General features: G+C 41.6%; 1 protein-coding gene across 2 annotated transcripts in view; it reads right to left on the reverse strand.

The window, feature by feature from the left end:
* Nucleotides 1-17685, reverse strand: part of mdfi (MyoD family inhibitor) — a 35733-nt gene that overhangs the window by 3025 nt on the left and 15023 nt on the right. Inside the window, exons 3-4 of one of the 2 annotated variants that reach the window (XM_061785174.1) lie at nt 17515-17652; nt 3540-3905 (exon numbers count right to left, since the gene is read on the reverse strand). In XM_061785174.1, the coding sequence (XP_061641158.1) occupies nt 3540-3905; nt 17515-17652 (504 nt within the window). The remainder of the gene's footprint in view (nt 1-3539; nt 3906-17514; nt 17653-17685) is intronic. The other variant, XM_061785176.1, reaches the window with a different exon arrangement.

Genomic DNA, 17685 nt, shown 5'->3' on the forward strand with positions numbered 1-17685 from the left:
ATCTGATATAAGTGCACCCATCAGTACAGTCATTCACTACAGTGTTTCCCTGCTGTATCACAATTCAGTGTTTGCGCCCCTGCTATATCGTGGATTTTTAAGTGATCAATTTCTAGGGTTTTTACTTGCGAACATTTGTCATGAGAATTACTATATCGACTTATCCTTCGATACACAAAATGGACAACGATAGTTTTTCAGGACTCGATAATTGGTCATTGTTGTGGTGAGCTGGCGTGCGGATCACACAGTGAGCCGACAGAGTTGGACGGCTGTGTCATTAGCCGCCAGTGGGCTCATGGAACGCCGGCCGACCGATCCACTCTTGCCGGTGTTGGCTCTGTCCAATACTCCACAGCCTTGCTTCATGTGCAGCGTGTAGACACTTAAGGGAAAGTTAACTGTTTATTGTGTTTGCTAGCCTGGCCGTGATCTTACGAGCTAGCCTGCGAACTAACGAGCTAGCGAGTTAAGGAGCTAAACAGCTCGCTCCACTGTGGCGAAGTCGTTTAAAACGTCAGTGCTGCTCCGAGTTGTTGTTGTTAGTTGTGTTAGTCCCCCAATTAACACAAACACGGGAACGTTAACTGTTTATTAAGCATAACCTCAGTGGCACACGTTATTCAGCCAGTAGTTGACTACAGCGAACGTCAACGTATATTTGATTGACAGGTGAAGGGCTCGTCTTGAGAGGACCAACCACACCGTAGCGGGGTTTCCATGGAGACTCTCTGGTCAACTGTTCACAGGTGACGTAATCTATTCCGATTGGGTATATACATGATGTGCACTACATTCATTCGGAACAGGCATGAAACATGCGCACGGTGTCTTGAACGTCACGTCATTTATCAAGATGGAGGTCTGTCCTCAATTCAGCACAGTAGTATCCATCCATCCATTTTCTGAGCCGCTTCTCCTCACTAGGGTCGCGGGCGTGCTTGGAGCCTATCCCAGCTGTCATCGGGCAGGAGGCGGGGTACACCCTGAACTGGTTGCCAGCCAATCGCAGGGCACATAGAAACTAACAACCATTCGCACTCACAGTCATGCCTACGGGCAATTTAGAGTCTCCAATTAATGCATGTTTTTGGGATGTGGGAGGAAACCGGAGTGCCCGGAGAAAACCCACGCAGGCACGGGGAGAACATGCAAACTCCACACAGGCGGGGACGGGGATTGAACCCCGCACCTCAGAACTGTGAGGCTGACGCTCTAACCAGTCGGCCACCGTGCCGCCGCACAGTAGTATAAGTAGTTAAAAAAACAAGATCACTGTCGCATATGAGCTCCGTCAGGAGCTACCATATTTACGCCGTGCGTAAACGATGACATCACCACGCATTTACGTTGAGACGAAGCATGCACAGACAGAGCTTTTCCCGGTACTATTGTGAATGACGGGATACATGGTGAAAATTTACTTCTGATCGATTTGGCAAAAGAAATATTCCACCCTGTGTAATCGAATGAAAGTCCATTCAGATTTGGTTTATTTCGATTGAGGTTTTTATTTGGAGCAATTTCATTCGGTTTGGGCTTCTAAACCGATTATAATCGATAAACCAGGTTAATCTTGCAGCTCTTGATTCTTTATTTCAGATATAGGGGAATCCATATCACAGAGTAAAGAAAAACAATTTAATAGAGAAATAAGAAAAGAAATAATAATAACAATAATAACAACAACAACGATTTAAAAGAAAATAATAAGAGAGGGCCTTATTTTTCATGATTTCAGAGGCGTGGAAAAAAACAACAATATCGTTTATTGTGATAGTTTTTGGCCGAATATTTCATCTTACCAAAAATTTATATCGTGACAGGACTAAATATGACAAAACCAAGGTGTTCTTTTTTAAATGAAATTGACACTTATATACTAACTCCATGTTAGAGAGTCACTCAATGGAGGTCTAACTTGTCAAAATATGGAAACTTTAATACTTTCGTGAAGAAGTACAGTTCAGTAAAGTGCTAAAAAAAAATCCAGCTGCATGGTCTGCAGCCTTTGGTTGGCGTAGCAGTGACATTTGTACAGTGCAATTTGCTTGTGTTGGGAGGAGCTACACACCCTGCTGTCCATTAATTGGTTGACAGATAGTCACTTTAGCGCAACAATTGAATATGGGAAAAAAAAAAAAAACATCATTTAAATAATATTGTTGATTGCGACGGAGGCATCTGCTTTTTATAGATAATGTCACTATGCAGCAGTGTGCTGTGTTGTGTTTATATTCTTGAGTTCATTGGCAAATGACATGCTGAATGCATTACATCTCGCAGTTATCATGTCACACTATTTATGTAGGTGATGCTGCTATCTCCCTCCTCACCTTCACACCCTGCAATAAAAGCCAAACCAGATCAGGATTTAGCAATTGCCGCTCTACCGTGGCAAACAATAATATTGGGATTTTTCCAGTTGACTTATTATGTCAAAGACCTCCCAAAAGTGCGTTAAAAAAATTAATCAAAATAAATTAAAAAAAAAAAATCGACCGGCCACCAAACCACTGCCATTGCGAAGAGCACGACAGTGCAACAACTCGGGCAAATACTGCACTGAACATCTGAGCATCGCCGTACACTGAATTTCTTGTGGTCTTCATCCAAGTCAAAGTTTGGGGCTCGAACAGTAGAGCAGGTACAGATTGTCCTAGTTCAGTTCTCTGGCCACTATGCTGTCAATAAATCTTTTTCAAACCATATTTTCCAGGTAGATTATGACTATGACTATGACCCATTTGATATGGTTCGATTTGGTCTTGTCTACAGGCATCTTGGACTAACTTGACCCAAGTGAGACTAAACCAAACAATTTGTTCTTAGCCATTTATACACACATTCACACAACAGTGTTTGCTTTCAGTGTACCTGAAAGGTACTTTTATTTTACTGTAGGATCAAGTATAGAACCCATAGAAGTATAGGAAGAACATGGATGTTCCATTAAAAAAATGTGAGAAACGTATTGTTGTGAGGCCACACTGCTAACCACTGGCAAGAAAATGCAGTTACTCCTTTTCATCCATCCATTTTCTGTACCGCTTTATCCTCACAAGGGTCGCGGGCGTGCTGGAGCCTATCCCAGCTATCGTCGGGCAAGAGGCGGTGTACACCCTGAACTGGTCGCCAGCCAATCGCAGGGCACATATAAACAAACAACCATTCACGCACACATTCACACTTAAGGTCAATCAAGAGTCTTCAATCAACCTACCACGCATGGTTTTGGGATGTGGGAAGAAACCGGAGTGCCCGGAGAAAACCCACATGCAAACTCCGCACAGGAGGGGCCGGGATTTGAACCCCGGTCCTTAGAACTGCGAAGCAGATGTGCTAACCAGTCGCCCACCGTTCCGCCAAGTGACTCCTTTATGTTATGATAATTAATGCCATGATCCTGTAGTTTGTCATTACATAAATGTTTAATATACACTGTGTCGGATTGTAATGATTAAAGGTTGTCATAGTCAAGGGGTGGTACAAGAATCTTGTTGCTGTAATATTATTTGGATTATTACTAGTCTTCTTACCATCCTGTGCCTCTGTGGGAATCTGGGAGCTGTTGCTCTTGGAGCTACTCCTGGAGCTGGCTTTGCTCCTCTTGCTGCTCTGGGAGGTGATCGAGGGGTTAGACTGCAACTTCTTGCTGTTCCTGGGCCCTGCTGAGGAGGAGGAGGAGGTGGATGAGCCTCCTCTGGGGAGGGAGCCCAGTTTTGGATGAGGGCCCCCATTCCTGTCCCCGCCAGACTGGAGTGAATGTGTGTGAGGTGTGGGACGCGGACAGTGAGGGGAGTGTGTGTGTGCGTGATGTTTAATTCCGTTGCGTATTTGGCTGCTAGGTTGCGTCCGACATGGCTGGGTGGGGTGGATGGGTGTGGATCTGGCTGCTGGTTGACCTGTAAAGAGACAAAGGAGTTACTGTTCGGTGATACTGACTTCATGTCACATAAATACAAGATAACAACTTCTTCACTACTATTAAAATTGTGAGTTCAATGTTTGTATTGTTTGTTCATGTACAGTCCTGCTCTCCAACTTCTGTACAGCCTGAGGCTTGTCTTTGCATGTGTGCAATTGCTCAGTGAGCCTCTCTAAAGCTACATTTAATTTAAAGCAAGTCCAAAGGCAGACTAGATTACTAAACTCCCCCTGATCTTACTTGTCTTACACTCCTCCACAATCACCATTAGACTATCACGCATCTGTTGAACAACTGAATGAATCTTGAGTTTCACTGTTAATTATTTCATTTGAAAACAGGTGTCCAACATCCAAGAAATATCTTTTCCTTTTGCAGCAAAGACAGACAGAGGATCAGCAGTTTTCTGAGAAATGTATTCTATTAAATTAGAATGATTGGATGGGTTTTGAATATGCCTAGCTCTATGGTGTATAATTTAATTAAACGATTCATTGAACGTGGGTAATTTCACTGTATAAAGACAAAAGAGTTAAGCCTAAGCAGAACACACATGATGTACGACCCTCAAGACACCACTTCATGGATGATAGAGCCACATGGGCCCAAGATTACTTTGGCAACAGTTTGTCAAACAGAACAATACATAGTTACATCCACCTATGCCAAATTAAAGTCCTCTCCTCCAAAAGGAAGTTGAATTTTAACAGTGTTGAGAAGTAACGTCAACTCCTCTGTGCTCATGACAACTATCATGCAGTAGAAATGTGTGTTGTGGTCATTAGAATTTGGTGTGGACTCCACAGAACCATCGAGTCAGCTATGCAGTCAAAAGCCAAACTTCCATCATGTTGTAAGACTGTGTCAGTAACTTGGACCAACTGCCAAAAAGTACAAGTGGCCATGAATATTTCAACAATACCGCACTGTGTGCAATGGTCGAATGTGTGGTTGCTGGAGGAGAGGTTGCTGGACTGGTGTGCCTGCAGTGGCGACCTCTCCCAAGTCAAGATTCTATGTTGTCTCAGGAAGAGAACAATGCTAGAAGGCATCTTCACTTCAGTCCTTAAAGTCCCTGTAAAGTAAAAATAGCTATTCTAAATTTGATACAACTAAAGTCATCACGTATATAAAATGAGGCTTCAAAATTGAGAATAATTAAGCCGTTGTCTGTGCTCTCGTGTCCACTGAAAAATGTATGCTACTTCATCTGGCAACTTTCTTATGCCTTCATGTATGTTTAAGATGTGAAAATACAGTATATCAACTAAAAGCCTGCGGTGGCTGGAATATATCCCACCACCTCCTCGTGGGGAGAGGCGCTAGCCACCAGCTAGCTTGCACACTAACAGGCTACCAGGGCTCCTCTCAGTTGGCGGATGCACGGTGGCTCGTCCGCGGCGTCACCTCTTCCATCCATCCATCCATTTTCTGAGCCGCTTCTCCTCACTAGGGTCGCGGGCGTGCTGGAGCCTATCCCAGCTGTCATCGGGCAGGGGGCGGGGTACACCCTGAACTGGTTGCCAGCCAATCGCAGGACACATAGAAACAAACAACCATTCGCACTCACAGTCATGCCTACGGGAAATTTAGAGTCTCCAATTAATGCATGTTTTTGGGATGTGGGAGGAAACCGGAGTGCCCGGAGAAAACCCACGCAGGCACGGGGAGAACATGCAAACTCCACACAGGCGGGGACGGGGATTGAACCCCGCACCTCAGAACTGTAAGGCTGACGCTCTAACCAGTCGGTCACCGTGCCGCCCGTCACCTCTTCACTTGGGAATTTAAATAATGACAACGAGCTATTCTGTAAATTGTGGCCTCCAGGAGAGATGAATTTACGGGGTTTGGCCATAGCTAGCTAGCTAACTACACGCTATAGTGGTAGAAATGGGCCTAGTAACTATAACTAAGTGACTCACAATTGCGCTGGATAATCACTGATGCGATTTTATATGGTGGGGAAGGGGCAACTCATGCCGGACACACGTGTGTCCCTGGGCACCATTTAAATTTGCCTAAATTTGATAGAATTTTTTTTACCCTAATGTTTATACTCGATATGACTGGAGTATAAAATATATAAAATGTACCGGCATTACCAGACAACTTGCAACCCTTTATTGCTCAGTGACTGTTTTTTTTGTTTTTGTTTTTTTTGTCAATGTCTTTATGTCACAAAAGTGTTCTCTGTCAATTGACTGTCTGTTGTCGTACTAGAGCGGCTCCAACTTCCGGAGACAAATTCCTTGTGTGTTTTTTTGGACATACTTGGCAAATAAAGATGATTCTGATTCTGACTCGATATTTATAGTAATAAAGTTTATAAATGTATAAAACTGGACCAGACCAAATTGATTGACATTATAAAGCAGGTTTATTTAACAATTATAAACATCAAAGAAATAAATAAATTTTGCCAGTATTTTAAAACATAATGATCTCAAAATTAGTGATTCACCGAAACAAAACAAATAAATAAAAAGAAAACAAGAAACCCAAGGCTGAAAACCGAAACACCGGAAGAAATTATTATGCCGATTATTAGTAAAATTACATTTATGGCTATGACTGCAGAACTGCCAACCTATTGAAGTTCACTTCCAGAACACTGTGTCTGAATTTCCATATTTTCTTAAATTATGACAAGAACATTATTGTGAGACGGTTATTGCAGCATATTATGTAATAGGACAAAAACAATTCTGCATACTGTTCAATTGCACAACATAATCATTGCTCTCCAGTTGTAAGCGTTAATATATTATGGCTTCAATATTTGTTATTTGAATGTACTGTATTTCTTAGGGTTTGGCTCTGTTGTAGGTGACAGCAATGCACTTAAATATGCCCAGTCTGCCGGAAATCAAGAAGACGAAGACATGAAGAAACTTGGCGTCATGTGGAACGAATATAATGCGGTGATATGTAAATAAAGCGAATAAAAAAGGAAATACAAAATAAATAAATAAAATTAAAATAATAACATTTCCACGATTGGAACGATTATTTCAAAAGCCTTCAAGGCTCCACTGTATGTTTAAAATCCAAGTGAAACATAACATCGTGTCAAATATTGAAGGTGATTAGTGATTTGACTGTTTCGTGCAAGACATTTTTACAAGCCCTGGATATGACTATGAACAGTCATATTAGCACTGATGCTAACACAACACAAAAGGCATCCAGGCTAGCCCACCTTCCGTGTGTATGTAAAACTAAAACACAATAACAGTACATTTAGTACATAAAGATGAAACTGAACTTACTAATCACTGTTTTGATTTAATTCAACATGGTCTGGCAACTTTTTCCAGTTAGGGGTTTAATAACGTGATCTGTTTAATCTCTGGAGTTTGTGCTATAGCGGTAAGAAGGCGGGAAAACACACCTTTGCTGCCAAGCCAAACAAAACTTATAAAGAAGTAATGGCAGCATTTCATAGCATCCTTTGAAACCTTTAATATTTTCTTGACCATAAAGCACAAGGTGTCTGGAGGTGTGGTGGGGCTCGATGGGACACGGTAGAGCACAACAGAACCACAAAAAAAAAAAAATCAGCAACATGGGTTGCAGAGCCACAATCAAGTTTTGGCTCAGCACCTTACACACACACATACATGCACACACGCTGAGACTGTGGTCTTAAACTCTGGCTATGAAACACGACTAGCAATAAAAGTGTCTGTTCGATAACCGCTCCCAGACAGATAACCCAACAAGGACTGTTTTAACTGGCTCACGTCTGGCGTCGCGCTACCAATCCACTGTTATTTAAGATTCTTTTCATTCAGCGTTTTCTAACTTTGCTCCAGATGTTTGGCAAGTTGGACAGACAGTGTGTGCATGTATGTTGCTAGTAGGAACTATAGTTTCTCCTCTAAACTATTACAGAAGTCAACGAGGACTGTTCTCTTGTCTCTTCTGCTTCCCCCCCCCCCCCCCCCCCCCCCCCCCTCACTTAATCACCCACCCCTGCCAACAACACTTCTCTGTGTCTGCCTTGTTTAAGCATTTTTCACAATAGAGCTTTTAACACCACAAGCTGGCCAGGATACTTCTTGGTGAGAGATGACGGGGATTACAGAGAGTGGTGGGATGGTGCACACGCCTCTTGGTTTGCATTGTCCTCGAAGGATTGCGGTTCGGGGTTTGTGTGCTGTGTGTGTGTGTGTGTGACAGCATGAATATAGCAGGATCTGGCATGCAAACAGACAAACTCTGAGAGCCCTGGAGTCTGGACTGTCTCCAAAGAGAGCTTGAGGTTAGACCCACTTGCGCACACAAATATATGCATGCATGAACACATGAAGGCCTTACTCCGAAAAAAAAAAAACGAAAACAAAAAAAAAACAAAAAATATAACAAAGGTCCCTTTGTCTGAAATAGAGAACGTAAAGAAGTGAGATGAAGTGAGCGTGAGAGCGAAGGAAAGCAAAGAAATGGGTCGGTGTTTGTAGGTATTTGAAGCAGGACAACTTGCAAAGGCGTGACTCATAAACATAATGATTCAGCAGTGGTTAAAAATAACAGCGAAATTGGGCCAATGTGTGGTGTTGACATGATGAGACTGGGAAACTGCAGCGTGTTGTCCCCAATGCTCAAACGCATGCGCATATACTATATTATTATGCATATTATTAAGTCCAGAGTGCGTAATCAAATGAGTCACAAACAGTCAAAGCGCTCCGTACCCCCTCCTCATGCACGGACACACCCTACTCATTTACACCCACACCCTTTACCTCCTTTCCTGGCATATCTCAGCTACCCTGTACTTACACACCTCCTTCCCAGCCCAGAGAAGTGTTCATCTCTCTACTTATCCTCTGTTGGCAAGAGCCACCGGGATAACTGGGAACTATGTTTGTCTCTAACTGCTTCATCTCCACTGCTGCAGCTTAGAGGTGAATATGGTGAAAGCTTTGAACGGCAGAGTACTTTATATGATACTGTATATTTACCAGTAAAGAAAACCCCTTCAATCCCGTCCTCATTATTGCACACTTGCATTCTTTTAAACAAGTCAAGCAAGTTGGTGCTGGGGAGAGAGATGTCTCAAAATTATTTGCGTGTTTTTCAAAGCCACAAATATATCTGCGATTTACATGTGTTTTTTTAATGTCGTGTGTGCATTTATCATGACTTAGCATTTGTAAATATTCAATTTTGCTTGTGAATTGTTGAAAGTGCCTTTGTGGATCAGTGAGCACGTACATTTATTTTTGAGTTAGGAAGGCCCTCCCTCCATCCGCTAGGCAGCAATGTTGCTGTCACCGTTGATACTTGACTGAAAGTCATTTTTATGGGAATCCAACAGTCTATGGTCTGACCCTGCTGAAATCCCCCACAAATTGACCATGGCTGAACAAGGTGGACAACCAGCAGCCTCATCATTAGTAAGTAAAATAAAAAAAAAATCACCTTCCTCATCTGTCAGCAAGATACAAAAAACAGCTTATTAATAAAGTGTATATAATAAAATAATAGTGTCTCGCTCTCAAACACATATTTTATATATATGTATATATATAACTTGTAAATCGCGGCTACAGTATATTTGTGGATTTTAAAAACATGTAAATCGCGGATATATTTGTGGATTTGAAAAAAGGAAACAAATAATTTTGAGACATATCTCTCCCCATACTGTAAAACGCTATTTAAAACCATCTGCACAAAGAATTTCACGCACAATAAACCAATGATCAATACTTCAATGTTAATGAGGCCTGTTTTGTTTTTTTTGTTTGTTTTGTGCTATTTTCGTGGTATGTATAAATGGTGTGTCAAAACCTGGTCATAATTATCAGTTCATATGTAAAACTAATTTTTGCTCATGGGATGCATTTGTTAGCCATTGATCGAATGATTTTAATGCATGGTAGAAGACATTCACTAAAACACAGTGGCTGGCCGTGTTTTGGGGTTTACTTGTGAGGAATCTCTGAGGTCTGGCATGGAATACCCATCTTGCCTAGATTTAGAAATACAAAATGATTGACGTCCAAGGAATTAATTTGTTTCCTTTATAGTACTGTCTGTGAACCAACTACAAAAAAAAAAAAACTGCAGGCGTAGACACCAGTATCAAAATAAACAGATTCAAACACTGTGCGGGCCAGGTAACTATGGGGCCCTTCTTTTTCACACATACGACTGTACTGTATATAGAACAACCTCTCTTAATTTCAGTAAATGTTAACAAGTATTTTTATATGACTTATTGAATGTCACTTTCAGTAGCTTTTGGTTTTACATTTTTGATGTAAATGCATTTACAGGGATGCAGAAACAACTTGGTGCCCCGAGTCCATCCAATGGCTCGAGCGCAGCCGCTAAGCCGGTCTGCGCATCTCCACGCAATCGATTGGGCGAGAGGCGCCTTTTTGTTTGTGTCCCAACAAACGCTAACCCACGGGCTGGCATCGGCTGTTAGTGGACTTCCGCTTCGTGAAGCCGCATCCTGGCTGACCGGGAAGCCCCTTTCGCCGGCCCTCCGCGGGCCGCCACCACCGTTGCCCCTCAAAGAGCTAATCCGCCGAATTATTTAATCATATTATAACAACAGCACTCTTTCATGGTATACTAGTGAATGTTTATCTCAAGTCGTGGGGGAAAGAACATAACACGGAGAGAGAATAACGATTGCGACTCCCCATTACAACATTTCCCACGCCAATACATTACAGTCGTACCAAATATTAAATAATGAAATAGGTCCACACCACACAAATACAATGCAAAAATAATCTGACATACTTCCCTCTCTTCAAATGAAATGTCCACATTTCAAATGAAAACAAATTACAATTTCTAATGTTATAAATAAAACAATTATGACTAAACAGTATATACTGTTAAATTATTGAACAGACAATTTCTCAATGGACAGTTTTGTTATTGTGAGCATTTTTAATATTGCTTCAGCAATATTACTGTTGTGGAGGTAGCGTATATGAATGTAAACATTGGATGGACGGGGGTAGAAGTGCAGGGTAATATATGATTTGAAGCTGTCTTCAATGCTGAAACCGGACAGAAACTACTCAAATCTACTGAGAAGGACTCGGCAAGAGTTAAGAAGAAGAAAAGCAAGAAAAAGACAGGTTTTTCGGTTCTCCTGCTATCGCTTCTTTGCCCCAACTATCCTGTACCGTGAACCTTCCTGCAATACCGTGAGTCTTCTTGCAATACCGTGAGCTTTCCCACGATATCGCAATAATTATCAAACCGTGAGTTTAATACCATGATAAAACCGAACTGTGATATAGATATCATTACATCCCCAGCAACCACATTATTAACCAAAGCTGCACTTTAGGAACATCATTATGTATGTAACGGACATCACAGAAATGAGCCGCAGCTGTCAATCAAATCGGCGAGGAGCCGAAAATAGTCACAGAAAAAGGGAGTAAACACAGCGGTGTGAAAAATGAGCACAATTCAAACTTATAGTGTAAGTCACTAAATAGTGTACACACTTTGGTTCAAAGACACACATGATCACTGCAGTGTTGTACAAATCCAAATATGGAAGCGTAACAAGTCAATTGCAGTCACTGCTCCATTGTAGATATTAGCAATTTGGTGTTCACCTTTCTGCTCAGTCTGAATTGCACTTTTGGCATTTTGTCCCCCCCCTCCCCCCCGCATTTACGTGATCGGCTTATTCTTCTTTGTTGTGTTTAATGCGTTTTGCAAACTATAATAGTGCATTTTTGCCATTTTACCCCCCCTTGAATCAAATATGCGCACCTCGCATTGATGACGTAAGCATGTTGTCGTCGTGCGTTTGCTCTGTTGAGCTTCACGATGAACTCTTTCCTGCCATTAACAAGCAGTGAATGAGTTAAATAAGGCAGAGGCAGAAAAAAAATCCTCGAGCATTTTTTGTCCTAGATATACTCGAGTATTCGTTGCAGTCCTATGTATTACAATGCAACTTTTTGTATCATTAGGTAATGTACAGTATGTCATATTCTGTGTATTTTTATTCTATTCAATACCCATATTTTATTGCACTTTAGGTTCAGTTGTCAAACCTTCATGTGTCCTCTGAGGGTGCGCCACAGCGCATCACTTGTAGTAAATGCTTAGTTAAGAAGTACAAAAAAAAAAAAAAACAACCGAAACAGTCGTGGCAAATACAGGCATGCTTATGGACTAGACTTAGCAGTAGTTTCCCTAATTTGACATAGTTAAGTAGTTGGCCTTACCTCTGTTTTACTGATAAAACATGTTCTTAGTTTTCTTTGATGGAAATTTGCAGTCTAGTACTTGTGCTATTCTTGAGTACTTGTTGATGAATTTGCACACAATGGCTAAACATGTTTTGAGCACCCAAAAACTTGTATGCGAGTTGACTGCTGACCCATTCATGCGTGCACATGTTGGCAGTGGAGTCTTTTTTAATCTAGGAAAATCACAGATGTGCAGAGGCATTAGTGTTCTGTATTTTGCACTGCATTTTGTACTCTTGGTACTCTTCAAGGATAATATTAGCTGTCACATAAGAGTGATGATTATACAAATAACTATACATTCTGGAAAGACTTGTGCTTTTTGACATTCAAAACTGTTTATCTCAACCTAGCAACTGCTTTTTATTTAGTTATTTATTTTTGCCTTTGACTCACTTGAGTGAATTCCAGATGAATGGAAATAGTGTGTAAACATAAGAAAAAGATGGTTAGACTTGGGCATAGTGAAACAACATGAGACACAGCAGCATTTTACATGACCTGCAATACCAACCTAAAACACAGAAGCCTGGACCTCTTTTTCTCATCTTAAGGGTGCTTTTACCTATCTATAATTCTTCTCTGGCCGAAACCAGTAGGTGGTTTGTAAACTTGGTCCACGAAGACTTATTTTAACTTCCTTTTCTCAGAATTAAAATTCAAAGCAACCAAAATCATTTAGAATAAACCAAGTGAGAGCGCTGTCTTCTCTTATTTGTTGCAAGAATAAGAAGAATAGGAAAGTTGGGACTAGTGAGCGAAACAGCACCGATAAACAAAACATGGAGAAAAAAAATTACCTTTGTTTATGAAGTTCATTTATTAGGATAATCAAGCAGACTACAGACAGTACACCAGCAAATAGCAGAGTGCAAAGATGTCATGAGTAAATTAAAAAGACATGCTCCTATCAGATGAAATGTTAATCTAGAGATGTTTGTGTTCAGTCAACCAAAGGGGAAATGAATTAGAGTGTGCTGGTGTGAAAACACTATTAGGGTGGTTTGTTATAATCAAACCCTAATTCATCTTCCCCCTTAATGAGGTACATTTGGTCTGGTTTGAACAGTGAATAATTGAATTTGGTTGCTGGGTCTTCTTGCGTCAGCACGGTGCCCTACTGATTAGCACATCTGCCTCACAGTTCTGGGCACCGGGGTTCAAATCCCAGCCCCGCCTGTGTGGAGTTTGCATGTTCTCCCCGTGCCTGGGTGGGTTTTCTCCAGACCCTAGTGAGGATAAGCGGTAAAGAAAATGGATGGATCTTCTTACTGTGTGAAATGGAATAGAACTGAATCAGAGGTTGGGTTAAGACAGCTTTACACTTTTACAAAGCCAACAACTGATTTGGACAACAAAAAGGGAACTTTGAAAGCACCTTTCAAGTGAGGTCGGTATATTATGCGCTAATTTGTCAATGACTAAGTGATTGCAAACAAAGTGGAAGGCAGCAAGGGATACCAGATAGCACGAGAAGAAAGCTGGAAGACACATTTGGTTTTAAAATTATATTGATGCTCAATTATTACTGTTTAAATGTATCACATCGTACTGAAAGTTGTTGATATTAATTTAGCCAATTTGTACAGCTAAATAATGTAAGATAAAAAAGGTGAACAACAAGAAACATAGCTGCATGATGTCTTCAACACCGTTAAACAGTCTGTGACAGCAGAAACCAGAGCATCTTTTGAAATGGCAGAGTTTGTAATTTAGGTCTTGTATTGGATCTTATTAAATTGAGCAGTTGCAGCTACTGAACTGTCCCGTGAGTGCAGTTTGGCACTGTACTGCTAAATTTCCCACCAACAAAACATTGCACACCCCGTGATGATGGCATAAAAGGCAACAATAACTCTATTGTCATCTTGTTAAAGACATAATACTTGCAGGGCTATGTCTTTGTTGGGCTGTCAACACATCTGCACATAAATTATCAGTTTTTTTGCGAAAGTATAGCATGAGTCAGGGAGGAACCAAGATCCATTTCTCTGACGGAAAAAACCAAAACAATTTTAACCTAGCCTTGTGTCATAAACACTACTGTGAACTTATCTGTGATAAATTACAAGTGCCTGGTGAAGCAGGGCCATTAAGCATGCACATACTGCTGTTAGCCTGACGTCAAAGACTGGCGGGTTCATGACATCACTGAGGAGTGCGTCTGTCTAACTCACACTTGCGCACAGACTCTCAGACATGTTAACAGCTCTCGTGGCACATTGTTCTCAGACAGCTCGTCATAGGCCCAGCGCCAGACACATGCTTGTGCTACAATGTCATCACAACGTCAGTGTTGAGAAACCTTCTGTTTTTGCTTCTGTTTCTTCATGCTCAATGCCACGCAAATAACACCCAGACACACAAACACACGCTAATAAACAGATCTCGCATAGCCATGACCTCAGCACACACCTTGAGTCATTTTATGCATCTTGTTTAGTTTGTAGTTGTGTTGTAGGTGAAGCAACCCATCTAAGAAAGAAGTGCAAAAGATAGTGAAGCATGGTAAAAAATTCCAACTAAACCCATGTTGCATAACTCTTCCTACCATATGGAGTCAGCGGGTTCCATAGATTTTATAAGGATATAGAACCCTGTTGGGAAGAAAGCACATGACTCAAACTACCACCATCGTGGGCCTGAGAATAGGAACACACAGCAAATAGACCAGGTCGTGAGGCAAAACCACAGACAGACACAGCAGACGTTCACACACCCACTCACACGCTCACCATTCACCTACTTAAACGCTTCCCAACTGAGCTGCGGGGTCAGTCAGTTGCCACAAAGTAGCTATTACCAAGGGGCAGGTTTGGATGTGCGTGTCACCCGTCACTGGATTCCAGGAAACAAACGCTCATAGTTCTCTAACACAAGCTCATATGTCAACTTACTGAACTGTCTGCCCACTCCACATTTGCTTTTTCAGTCACTGTTACAAAACTGCAGAAAAGGCACACTTAGACAATGTGGAGCACAATGTTTAGAGAGCAATCATTAGGGGACTTAGCTCCGTGGCTCTGGCTGTAGAACTCAACGACACAGTAGAACGATTGGATTTACATTTGCCTTATTTCAAATTGGAGCCAGAGCAAGACATATATACATCAGTGGTGGTGGAATGGCAGCCTAATTGTGCAACCTTTGGCTTTGATATAGCGGGCGTAACTGTGCTCCAGACGAAAAGAGTGAGAGACAGTCTCTCCGGCTGATACGTTGAACTTGTAATATGAGGGAGGGAAGTGGGTGGTGTCGGCTGATAACGATACGATTCAAGAGAAAGGACTTCCAGGTGTTTTGGACATGCACATCACAAAAACAGAACTAGCAGGAGGAATGCAGGACAGGAAAACTGTAGCTTAGACTTGTGTTTGAATGAAGCCATTATCACTGACACACTGCTATCACTATCACTATTTCTTACAGTATGGTAAAAACAATAAAACATTGAATTCTAATGAAGTTATTTATCAATTTATTTTTGTATACCCGTAACCAAGGTTTTTGCTTTTAATATGCCTTTTACAGTTGGACTGCATTTCTTTAAACTCCAAACTATTTTGAACTAAATCAACAGTGCCTCTGTTGCTTGCAGCCAAGTAGTGCACTCAATTTTGCACTGTTTCAAGATGAAATTAAATTGTTCTTTCATTGGTCAAGGCTAACTGGAGACTATCCCAGTTAACTTTGGCCGAGCGGCTGCTACACCCTGGACTGGCCACGAGATCACATCAAGACAAACAATTATTCACACTCACGTTCACACCTATAGGCAATTTATAGTCTCCGGTTAACCAATAATGCCTGTTTTTGGAATGTGGGGGGAAGCCGGAGTCAATCAACAATCAGTTCCACATAATCGAGAGAAATGTTAATGAATTAATCAGCTACTCGGTTTTACGATGCCCCATAACTGTAATATTCCTATGTATTGCCAACATCATGTCAATGATCATTGTCATCCTATACTTTGATTGTGTATTAAAAAGTGGCGGTCCCACTCTGTCTTCTTATACTTGTTCAGAAAGTGGTGTTATTACACTTCAGATTGAACCGACCAGACTGTAATACAATTTGATGTAACCCCAAACCACCTCCTTTAGTCTGATCAAATTTTGGCTCTTTGGTCCAGACGGCTGTCTCAGACACTTTTCACACCAGCTATTCTGGTTCGGACCAAACAAAGTTGGCGGAAATGCGCTCTAAAAGTCCAGCACTGGAAAATACAGGTAATCATGTTCTGTGGTTCATTCCATGAGTCCACACAAGCTGTTGCAAGTTTGATGTTTATTACATCTTTCTGATATAGGAGTTTCTTGTTTTTTTTTTTTTTTCGATTATTGTTTTCGTCAAGGCGGCACGGTTGCCGACTGGTTAGCACATCTGCCTCACAGTTCTGAGGACCGGGGTTCAATTCCCAGCGCCGCCTGTGTGGAGTTTGCCTGTTGTACCCGTGCCTGCGTGGGTTTTCTCTGGGTACTCCAGTTTCCTCCCACATCCCCAAAACATGCGTGGTGGTTGATTGAAGACTAAATTTCCCGTAGTTGTGAATGTGAGTGTGAATGGTTGTTTGTTTCTATGTGCCCTGCGATTGGCTGGCGACCAGTTCTGGGTATACCCTGCCTCTCGCCCGAAGATAGCTGGGCTCGGCTCCAGCACGCCCGCGACCCTACTGAGGGTAAGCGGTACAGAAAATGGATGGATGTTTTAGTCAATACAAATGAGAAGTAAAGTCCCCAACAGGGCTCAATATAGGACTGTTAACTACAACACATGGTGCATTTCAAAAAACAAATAAAGCAGCACAATGTCTTTTTTAGGAAGGCTGACAAAAAAATAGGAAAATGACATTTAGCGGCTGCTGGAAGAGAATATGACATCAGGCATGTGGCTTTCAACTTATTAAATCTAATGTTTCATTAGGATGCATATTGATTTGACTGATAAAATAATGTCCTGTGAACCGTGAACAATTAAATGAGATTTACAAATGGAAGCAAATTTTTCAGTGGCAGCCGCACTCGCCCAGTGTCGTCAAGGTAACGACAACACTCGTTTTCCCATTATGAAGAGAGGAAGAAGACAGAAGAAAGGAGGAAACGTGTTTCATTTCAAGTGTGCTGATTTGAACGCAGGCTTGCTTGTGTTCAGAAATCAAGAACGTAACCTACTTGGCTGACAATGTGGCTATTTTTGTGGACCTATTTGTTAAAGGTCAGGACAATGTGACTCATCCAACCTGGTGATATGTAATGGAAACACGATTCTCACCAGTCTTTCTCTATTTGTGTGTACGTCTGTGAACTTGTGCGTGAGAATGTGCTATTTACTCACATGTGATACTCCTGCTGGGTGTTGTGAGCTCAGGGTGCGAGAGGCTGCTTTTGCATTTGCCTCCGTCGTCACCTTGTGTCCTCTCTGGGATGACATCTGACCTCAATATGAGGGGCTCAGTGTAGGTGTTGGCCACATCTGAAAAAACAAACAAAGACAAAGCACCTAAGA

This window comes from Phyllopteryx taeniolatus, chromosome 9, assembly GCF_024500385.1.
Source record: "Phyllopteryx taeniolatus isolate TA_2022b chromosome 9, UOR_Ptae_1.2, whole genome shotgun sequence".
Taxonomy (NCBI): Eukaryota; Metazoa; Chordata; class Actinopteri; order Syngnathiformes; family Syngnathidae; genus Phyllopteryx; species Phyllopteryx taeniolatus.